The sequence below is a fragment of the Agrilus planipennis genome, unplaced genomic scaffold, assembly GCF_000699045.2.
Source record: "Agrilus planipennis isolate EAB-ADULT unplaced genomic scaffold, Apla_2.0 scaffold394, whole genome shotgun sequence".
NCBI lineage: Eukaryota > Metazoa > Arthropoda > Insecta > Coleoptera > Buprestidae > Agrilus > Agrilus planipennis.
The window spans coordinates 78,776-89,758 of NW_020439092.1; the positions used below are offsets into that span (position 1 = coordinate 78,776).

General features: G+C 43.9%; 3 protein-coding genes across 3 annotated transcripts; 1 reads left to right on the forward strand and 2 right to left on the reverse strand.

The window, feature by feature from the left end:
* Positions 1–625: 625 nt before the first annotated feature.
* Positions 626–1,171, reverse strand: LOC112905293. The gene has a single exon (XM_025977416.1). It carries the CDS (start codon positions 1,169–1,171, stop codon positions 626–628), a length of 546 nt encoding a protein of 181 aa, XP_025833201.1.
* LOC112905294 lies at positions 1,171–1,986 on the reverse strand. The gene has a single exon (XM_025977417.1). The coding sequence runs from the start codon at positions 1,984–1,986 to the stop codon at positions 1,171–1,173; it is 816 nt and encodes a 271-aa protein (XP_025833202.1).
* Positions 1,987–7,256: 5,270 nt separating this feature from the next.
* On the forward strand, positions 7,257–7,625 carry LOC108742468. The gene has a single exon (XM_018477699.1). The coding sequence runs from the start codon at positions 7,257–7,259 to the stop codon at positions 7,623–7,625; it is 369 nt and encodes a 122-aa protein (XP_018333201.1).
* Positions 7,626–10,983: the final 3,358 nt, after the last annotated feature.

The window sequence follows — 10,983 nt, forward strand, 5'->3', positions numbered from 1 at the left end:
CGTCCACTTTATCAGGTAACGGATGCGTACCAGCACCGGAAACTAAGTAGCCAAGAAATTTGACCTCCGGCTGGCCGAATACACATTTGGACGGGTTGATTATTACTCCATATTCCTGAAGTCTCCCGAATAGAGTTCGTAGATGGTCGAGATGTTCCTCTAACGACGTAGACGCAACCAGAATGTCATCGATGTAGGCATAGCAACAGTCTAGGCCATGCAGAACTTCATCGATGAAGCGTTGAAAGGTTTGCGCTGCATTGCGTAAACCAAAGCTCATGTGCGTGAACTCAAATAAACCGAATGATGTTGTAATTGCGGTTTTCGGGACGTCCTGTTCGGCAACTGGGATCTGGTTGAAGGCACGTACCAGATCTATGGTCGAAAATATGGTTTTCCCGCTTAGTGACTGTGAAAAGTCCTGGATGTGCTTCACAGGATACCGGTCAGGGCACGTCCTGGCGTTGAGGGCGCGATAATCGCCACAGGGTCTCCATTCGTCGCCTGTTTTAGGGACCATATGCAGCGGTGATGCCCAGGGACTCTTGGAAGGACGAGCGATGCCCAACTGAACCATGGCCTCAAATTCCTTCTTCGCAGCTCTCATCTTGTCGGGAGCAAGTCGTCATGGTCGCTGCGCGACGGGTGGTCCAGGGTTGGTGATTATGTGATGTTTGGTCGAATGGGCTACATACGTAAGAGTGCCTCCTGGTCGGGTTGTTCCCGGAAATTGTTGCAGAAGGTCATGAAACGGTGAGGAGCCTGTAACAGTCTTAATGGATGATGACTTGCACTCAATCACTTTCCCGTGGCACGCGAGATGAGTGGTTAAGTCTAGAAGACGTTTGTTCTTCATATCCACTAATAACCCAAAATGTGAGAGGAAGTCTGCGCCGATGATAGGTTTCGAAACGTCAGCCACAACAAATCGCCATGTAAACTGTCGTCGAAGTCCTAGGTCGAGGGTCAAAGTTAGTATTCCATATGTTGAGATAATGGTGCCGTTAGCAGCGGAAAGTTCATAGGTTGACTTTTCTCTAGGTTGCGGAAGTTGTGCACGCGGAAACACACATAGGTCGGCTCCAGTATCAATTAAATACCTTACTTTCGTTGAACCATCGGTGATAAATAATCGGCGGGAGTGCGTAGGGCTGCTGTCATTGGTCGCCATCAACGACTGCCCATGTCGTTTCCCGGAGAATTGGCTTCGAAGTTACAGGGTTTCGTACATCTTTCTGCATTATTCCCGAAACGCACATGGTACCAGCAAGTGTCACTTTTTCCTCTTGGCTGTGAACGTGAACGTGAGCGTGATTTTCTTCGAAAACGTCGAGGCTGATGTGGAGGAGCCTGGTTGATTTTAATTGCGGCTAATTCCTGCAGGGCTGTTGTTAACGCATTTTCCAAAAAATCCAATCTGCTGTTAACCGTGTTAGTCTTTGTTGACGTTTCGGCAATGTTGTTAAATTGTCCATACGCTTCCATAATGGTGTCAGCAATCTCCGCTCTCTTCGCTAATGGTAAGTCCTTATGTGCAGCTAGCAGGGCCTGGACAATTTTCGGTAGGCGAGTTAGCCACAGGGTTTGCAGAACATCCTCGGGGAATTCACAGCTGGCAAGATTGCGCAAATGTCGAAGGAACTGCACTGGCTTGCGATCTCCAAGTGGTTCGTTCTCCAGCAATCGCTTGGTGTTTTGCTCTTGGGATGCACCCATTCGCTTGATTAACTCACTTTTTAGCAGTTCATAAGTCCGTTCACTGCTTGGTTTTACGATAATATCGCGAACTTCGAGGGCATATTTTTGGTCAAGTGCACTTAACGCATACCCGAACTTCGTGTTGTCCTTAACTATTCCTGCGGCATCCAAACTGCTTTCTAACATAGAGAACCAAAGTTCTGGGTCTGACGGGATAAAAACTGGCATTTTCACTGCAACACGATCGATGGACGTTGCACTTTCTGACACGCACTTCTCGGTGGCCATAGTTATGTTTATACAATGTTCGTCCAATTTGGCAAAAAGTAAAATGTTGATTACACTTTTATCGGGGTCACCACTTTAGCGCCTTTAATAAAAGCACTAATAATTTTTGTACCAAAAGGAACGTAACACAAAACAAAACACAACACAAATGAAGAATATATACAAAAGTTTAATAAGACTGAACAACACTCAAAAACAACATAAGAACAACAACAAATAATAACAATATAAAACACTTACGAATTATCAAGAGGTAGACTGGTTACTGGTTACTGAACACTGGTTAATAAGTAGGAAATTTGAAGGGTATTTATACAACAGGATTGTTAGTAAATAGAGGGAGAACATTCTAGAAGGAAAAGTATTAACAGAACATGTACAGACTAGTTGAAATTGAATAGAATAGAATTCGAAGAAAAAGTAAGCGAGGGAAAGCCAGCTATTAATAAGGGTTGTTAAATAGGTATCGAAGACGATGAAATTCTAGGTAAAGATAGCGATAGCGAAACAATAGAATTTAGTTTGAAAAGAAACAAAGGCATGCACAAGATAAGAAGCGAAAGGTTTACAATATTTACACATGTACAAAAATATGAAAAATTAATATACAAATATATATATATACAAAATTGTACGTTTTCTGTTTTTTGTATTCGCCACAGCACCCACAAAATTTAAACCATTATCGGAATAAACTTCGCTTGGTTTACCCCTTCTAGCACAAAAGCGTCTAAATGAATCCAAAAATCGTTTTGCCCTCAAATCAGTGGCTACCTTAAAATGTAAAACCTTACTGGCGAAGCATGCAAAGAAGCAAATATAACCTTTAATAATTTTACCTCCTCTACTCGGAAGGGTTTTGAGTGAAAATGGACCTGCGTAGTCCACTCCACAAATTTGAAATGGTTGCATTATGGAAATACGTTCCTTAGGGAGGTGTCCCATTAAAGGTGTCATTAATTTTGCGTCAAATTTAAGATACTTTAAGCATTGATGAACGATCTTACGAGCTAGGTTTCGTCCTGTCAATGGCCAATAATTTTGTCTGATGTTCGCTAATAATTGCATTGGGCCACAATGCATTTGTGTGATATGTTCGAATCTGAACAATAGTTTAGTAAAGGTATACTTAGAACATAATAAAATAGGATGTTTGGTATTATATGAAAATACGGATAATTGTAACCTACCACCTTCCCTCAAGATCTTCTCTTGATCAAGGAACGGTGTAAGACTTAGTAACTTGTTTTTCCTAGGCAGCTGTCTACCTGAACTCAAAATCTGTAATTCACTTTGGAAAGAGTCCTTTTGTGATAAGTGGCCTGGTTAATAAGTTATTTCTTTTGCTATTTGACAAAAATCTCAGACAATATGCAACAATTCATTTTAGTTTAATGTACGATGAATATTTAAAACGTTTAATTCAGGTATGCTCGCCCAATCTGCGGGATTTTGACTTAATATTGCCCACTCCTATTTATCTGTTAACGACTGTATTTCGGACACTCTATGACTAACAAACGTTTCTTAGGACTTAGGATTCATTTGTAACCTGGCCAATACAATTTGGGAATCAGTCCAGTAACGACAAGTAACCGGACTATTTTGTTAGTACAAAGACACGTGCCGCATATGCCTTCTTAGAAACATCGCTAAATCCATGCAATTCAAATTCATCGTGATCTATACCTACAGCGTGTCGTGGTATTTGTAAATTATTGAGGATAGTTAAATTTTCATTAAATTGTATCCACTGCAAACGTAGGTGTTCTGGAATAGAATCATCGCATGATGTTTTACTAATCCATAGCTTTTGAATAAATGTTTTGGCTATAATTGTGCAAGGACTTAAGAGTCCAAACGGATCATAAATTTGAGCCGTTTCCGATAAAATCTGACGTTTAGTTATAGAATTAAGTGAATCTGTCTTATTTATATTAAAAGTTAAAACATCTAATTTGCAATCCCATTGTAATCCTAAAGTTTTACAATTTTTGCTATCTCCCAGAATTAACATGATATTCTCACTTTTCTTTGGAGAAGTTAATCCTTGTAATGATCGAATATCATTTGATCGCCATTTATGCATTTCAAATCCTGCAGTTTGTAATATAAAATTTATTTGTGTACTCAACTCTTGAATTTCCTCTATAGAATCTGTACCCGTTAACAAGTCGTCAACATATACATCCCTTTTTATGATTTCACTGGCTAAAGGCCACTCCTTCATATTGACAACAGCCAATTCCCTTAAACATCTAATGGCTAAGAACGGCGCAGAAGTCGTCCCATAAGTCACCGTATTTAATTCGAATACAGATATGTCTTCATTAGGAGTTTCTCTCCAAAGTACTCTGTGTAATGGTTTATGTTCTGGATGTAACCAAATTTGTCGATACATTTTCGCCATATCACTCGAAACTACATATTTATTGTTGCCTAAAACGTAGTAAAATAGAAAACATATTTCCATGTATTTTCGGCCCAACTAACTGAATGTCATTTAATGACTACCCTGTATCGAAAGGAGAAAAAGCATTGAACACCAATCGCAGTTTAGTTGTGAGACTATTTTCTTTTACGATCCCATGATGAGGAAGATAATAGGACGGTCGTGAATATATATATCTTGTCTTAATAATTTACTCGTATGACCTAAGGTCTTATACTCATTCATAAATTCGCGATATTGATTCCTTATCGGACTATTTTCCAATTTTACCTCTAATTTTAAGAATCTTTTCAAAGCTGTGCTATACGAATTACCTAACTTAGATGTAGACTCTTTAAGGGGTAACTTAACCACAAAACGACCTTCTGAATTTCTAGAAACATTCTTTTTAAATTGTAGTTCACACTCTTCTTCTTCTTCTGTCAATTAACTATCTGAAGGACAATTCTCTACTTCCCAAAATAATTTTAATTGTTCATTCAAATTATCGTTGTCTTTTGCTCTAGTTACCGTAGCACAAAGAAAATTTTGTGTACAAGGTAATTGTCCTGTTACTAACCAACCCAACCTTGAATTGTATAAATTAAGTTGACTACCCTCTAAATTGATAATATTATCCCCTTTGATTATTTCCCAAAACAGACTAGCTCCTATAAGAAGATCAATAGAACTTGGGATATAAAATAACGGATCTGCTAATGGAATATTACTAGGTATTTCTAACTGTGAAACATCAACTTTCTCGTTAGGCAAAACCTCACTTATTGATTTTATTACTAAACACGTAATACCTACATCATATTGGCTATGTAATGATGTAATTCTAACTTTGCGTCTAGTGTTTATTTTAGAAAATACTCTTCCTATTCCTGAGATTGAAATATTTGCCTTTTCTAGCGGTAAACCTAACTTTTCGCACATTCTGTNCTCCGCCGGTCCCGATAACGAAGCTCGTAAATAATGGAATTTTTGTACGCTATTTATTAATGTATTATTATGAATTAGCGAATCAAACAAATCTTTAAATTCCAACCAATTATCATAGGAACCGTTAAATTTCGGCAACTAAATAGTAGGCAGTTTGATAGACTGCAAATCTGGTGCGCCAGACTTACTTGAGTGCGTACCTGATCTTTCACTTATACTATCAGCGGGTTCATTAGAATTTGATAAGCTACCTAAATGAATATTTCCTTTTGAAATTAATGCATAATATTTAGTCGTAAAAGCATCTTGTTCTCGATAATGACCTTCCAAATCTTTATCGTCACAAACAGAAATCACTTGTTCATTAATAGTATAAAATTGCGGCAAAATACTACTTAAATCGTTTTATCGAAGGCGTAATTGAGAAATTGTTAATTCATCCTTGTTTTCAATTTGCTTGCAAAACTAGTTAATTTGCGTTTTATGATCCCTCTTTTGCGAACTAATTCTTGTAACGCCATTATTTTTTCTTAAAATATCTAACTAAATGTGCTTCCACAAATTGGAAACTAGGTAAATTTTGGAAAACTAGAAAGGAGCTTATCTGACCTTGTTTCTTCTTCTAGACATAGACTGTGAATGAATGTGTGAAAATTCATATATGTATAATGGACGCACCAACCAACTCTTGTACTTAGCGGCTTCGTTCTTTAAACTTAACAGGTTATGGGCCCAGACCGTAAAAACCCACAGCTGTGACTTTGCGAGTGTTTTTCGTCAAGAAAATCAAGCCAAGAAAAGGCACACGTCGGCCATTAGACGCGACGCGAATTTTCTGGAACGTGCACGAACGCGCCGGAACCAACGCCGACGTACAGTTCGTCTTGTAATCGTAAACAGCAGCGCAGTGTCTCGGAAACGCGCAAAATTTTTCCAGCGTTAGAAACACGGTACCGTCGCGCAATTTACGAAAATGGCAGAACAAAATGTAGTGGGTTCAGTGAGAATAACCATGCTGACAAGCGACAACTTCGACACATGGAAAATCCACGCCGAAGCCATGCTGATCCGAAACAAGATGTGGGGTTATGTTTCCGGAAAGGTAAAGGCGCCGACTCTCTCGGCAGAACCAACCGCTCAGGAAATTGCCGCCTACGAAAAATGGGTCGAGGAGGACCTCAGGGCAAAATCCGACTTGCTCCTGGCGATTAGCCCATCCCAACTTAAACACGTGCGCGGGTGCAAAACGTCCAAGGAGGTATGGGACAAAGTCGAAGCCACGTATGCACCTAAAGGTCCAGCCCAAATGGCCACCTTGCTACGAACACTCCTCCAGAAGAAGATGGCAGAAGGTGAGAATGTTCGTGTTCACATGGCGCAGTTTTTCGAAACCGTCGATAAACTTGTGGCCATGGAGGTGGAGATCGACCCAAAGCTGATCTCGCTGATGCTCATGCAGAGCCTCCCGAGCAGCTACGACCTCTTCAGACGAGCCATCGAGTCTCGAGACACGCTGCCATCTCTCGACGTGCTGAAAAACAAAATCCTCGAAACCAGCGAAGCCGCCAAGGAACTCGAAGAACACGGAGCCATGTACGTGAACCAAAAACAGAAACTCAGTTATAACAAACCGAAAGGCCGAGTCGGCCACAAGGACAAAAACCAAGGTGGACACAAGCCGCGCCCCAAGTTCAATTGCGGCTACTGCAAGAAGCCCGGTTACAAGGAAGCAGACTGCTGGAAGAAAGAGAAGGAGAAAAACAAAGACAAGGCCAACAACGTGGAGGAAGAAGCCTGGCTCGTGAAAGAGGTCGACAACGAGAAAACCGATCGTACGAACATGGTGCACGCCTCCCCGGGATGGTGTCTCGACTCCGGTTGCACATAACACATGTGCAATGACAAAACCGCTTTCGTCAGCCTGGTCGAAGCTGCAGGTGAATTGAACCTCGCCGACGGAAGTCTCACTCAGGTCGCAGCGAGGGGCGATGTCAAGGTTGCCGTCCAGGTCGGCAACATGAACAAGGTCATCAAGTTGGAGAACACCTTGTTCGTGCCCCAGCTGAAAACCAACCTCCTGTCAATATCCAAGCTCGTCAACAACGGACACGAAGTCGTGTTCAGCAAGAGCCAGGCCGTGGTGAAGGACAAAAATGGAGACGTCAAGCTGACTGCGAGAAGCGACGGCGACTTGTTTTCTTTGAGCACGCCACACGCTCACGCCTTCACGACCACCGAACGTCCTGATATTGACACATGACACAGACAGTTTGGACACCTCAACGAACGAGGCTTCGTTGCTATGAGCAAACATGAGTTAGCCGCTGGCCTACAATTTGAAACAACAAAACTTTCCCCTTGCAAAGTTTGTACTGTTGCTAAATTGTCGTCTTCTCGTTTTCAGACTCGCCAAGAGAGATCCGCTGGAATCCTGGACCTGGTGCACTTCGACGTCTGCGGCCCCATGCGCACCCAGTCCTTAAACGGTGCACGTTACTTCGTCACGTTTATCGACGACCACAGCGGCTGGGGCGAAGTGTACTTCATGCGACAGAAAGGAGAGGCCCTGGAGAAGTTCAAGATCTTCAAGGCGATGGCGGAAAATCAAAAGAATTCGACAATTACCTCGCCGATGCCGGGATCCAGCGACGCCTGAGCGTGCCACACACGCCTCAACAAAATGGAGTCGCCGAACGCCGCAATCGAATGCTAGTCGAGGGTGCCAGATGTTTGTTGATCCAAGCTGGGTTGACTCAAGACTTCTGGGCAGAAGCTGTGAGCACCGCAAACTACACCAGGAACCGGTGCGTTTCGGGTCCCCTTGGCAACAAAACTCCTTTCGAGGTCTGGACCGGCAGCAAACCGGTCATCTCACATCTTCAGACCTTCGGCAGCAAGGCGTATTTCCTGGACATAACACCAGGAAGAGGCAAACTGGACCCTAAGGCAAAACTCGGTGTGATGGTTGGATACGCCAGCGAGGCGAAGGCGTACCGGATCCGGATGCCCGACGAGCGGAAAGTTTACGCCTCGAAGGACGTGAAATTCCACGAGGAGTTCGATCGCGCACCTGTTTTCAACAACGACAACCAGCCACAAGCACCTGCCGAGGACTATCAGTTCTACGATCTGGTCGTCAACAACGCGCCGCAGCCAGCACCGGAGGAACCACCTGCTCAGAATCAACCAACCCATCCTTGTGATATTCGTCTGCCCGTGTCTGACGATGAGGAGTTACGTGGCTTCCCGCCAGTGACGCCTCCAGCAATGCATGCACAAGAGCCCGTTTTGAAAAACGGACCAGGACGTCCCCGGATCGTGAGAACCGGGAACCGCGGGCGACCAAGGAAGGGATATCATCCTCGATCCGCCAGCGCACCTCACACTCATCCAGAAAATGTTGCACCTGTGGAGAATCACTCTGGGGATGAGAGCGCGGACGAGGAGTTCTCTGAGGATGACGTTTTCCGCGAGGCCATGGACGTCGACAAAGCACTGTTGGTGTCCGAGATCCCGTTCGACGAAGCAGTGAGTGGTCCCGACGGAGAACAGTGGAAGCGAGAAATCTACTCGGAGATCAAAAGTCTCGTCTCAAACGACACGTGGGAGCTGATCCCCCGACCACAAGGCAAGGTAGTCAATTGCCGCACGGTGTTGCGAAACAAAATACAACGCCGACGGATCGCTGGAGAGATGCAAGGCACGAGTCGTCGCACAAGGCTTCTCACAGCACCCCGAAATTGACTACCAGGAGACGTTTTCACCAGTTGCAAGGCTCAGCTAGTTGAGGACCCTCACCGCGTCGAATCTTCGATGAAGTTGGCTCAACTAGACGTCACCACAGCATATCTCAACGGTAAGATGGACACCAAAGTCTACATGGAGAAGCCCAAACTACTCGAGGAGATGCTGCAGAGGATCGTCGACCAGGAGGGAACCTCAGACGTTGTCCGCAAAGCAAGGCACATGTTGTCACAACTTCGCCAGGGCGACCACGTCTGCAAACTGGACAAGTTCATTTACGGGCTTAAACAATCGAGCAGATTGTGGCACATCAAAGTGGATAGCACTCTTCGCAAGCATGGTTTCGTCCCTTCCAGTGCGGACCCGGCGTGTACTTCAACAAGGCGAAGGATCTGTTCGTGCTGGTGTACGTGGACGACCTGCTGGTGGCGAACAGTTGTCCAAACAAGCTGCAGTTCTTCAAACAAAGTCTCGGTCGAAAATTTGCCATTCGCGACTTGGGCGACGCCAAATTCTGTCTTGGAATCGAGGTGAAACAGTCGGAGGACAAGAACGGAACTGTCATCAGCCTGTCCCAATCCGGGTACGTCAAGGACATCCTGCAACGGTTCAACATGCAGGATTGTAAACCCGTCAGCACACCACTGGCGATGGGAAAACAGACCAACGACCTGGACCAGAAAGTTGACGACGACGACAGCTACCCCTATCGCGACCTCGTGGGTGCCTTGATGTGTTTGTCCGTCGGGACACGTCCCGACATCGCACATGCCGTTACCTGAGCCAGTTTAACTCGAAATACACCAAGGCCAACTGGAGTTCGGCGAAAAAGGTTCTACGTTATCTGAAGGGCACACCCAACCTGGGACTCACCTTCCGAAAGACTGGTAGCACACTCCAAGGATTCGTCGACTCCGATTGGGGAGGGTGCCTGCTAGACCGCCGTTCTTACACCGGCTACATGTTCACATTGGCCGGGAGCACCATTTCATGGGAAAGCAGGAAACAGAGTACGGTGGCACTATCCTCCACCGAGGCCGAATACATGGGACTCGCTGACGCCGTGAATGAGTCCATCTGTTTGATCAAGTTCCTGTCGGAGTCGGGCTTCGAGAACCTTGCCAAGGTCCATCGCTCAAACGGCAACCAAGGAGCGGCCAGGTTGACCTAAAATCCCATCTTCCATAGTCGATCTAAACACATCGACATCCGCTATCATTTCATCCGCCAAACGTTGGAGGAGAAACCCATCGACCTACAGTATCTCAGCAGCGACGATATGCCAGCCGACGCCTTGATTAAGGGAGGGTGTTGGAAATCGCCTTTTATAGTCTCTCGCCTATTTCTGAGCGCTCTGCGCATCCCCTGTTCTTTTCTAATTTTGTTACCCGCGATCAACACGCCCTCTCACTTGTCCACTTCGCTCAGTCTTCAGTTCAACTTCATACGTTCATGTACAACGTTCGCTCTCTTAATTTTCAAGTCTTTGTTTAATGTAAAATAAACGTTTGAGTTCCAATTAGTCACTGTTTTTATTGTGTTTCAATCCCGAACCTTAACAATCGCAATATTACATACATGCTAGTTGCAAATTAAAATATTAAATTGATTAGTTTTACTTGACGCTAGTAGCTTTTGCTGTTGTTCAACCATCAGTTTAAGCTCTTCTTTAGATGGACTCGTATTAGAATTATCAGTGGCTGGTACGCCTTCATTTTTCTGTTCATCTTTTTTATTTTTTATTATCGCTGTTTTAACTTGATTTTGACGATCTCTGTATTTGTCATCAGGTTTTTTTGAAGTAGAAGTAACCTAATTGACAAAAAAAACGATAAATATTTTTGTTAGTATTTTTAATATTTTATTTATTTATA

Bases quoted from the DNA above. Each gene is read 5' to 3' on its own strand.
- LOC112905293 (XM_025977416.1), bottom strand. From the start codon at position 1,171: ATGGCGACCAATGACAGCAGCCCTACGCACTCCCGCCGATTATTTATC.
- LOC112905294 (XM_025977417.1), bottom strand. From the start codon at position 1,986: ATGGCCACCGAGAAGTGCGTGTCAGAAAGTGCAACGTCCATCGATCGT.
- LOC108742468 (XM_018477699.1), top strand. From the start codon at position 7,257: ATGTGCAATGACAAAACCGCTTTCGTCAGCCTGGTCGAAGCTGCAGGT.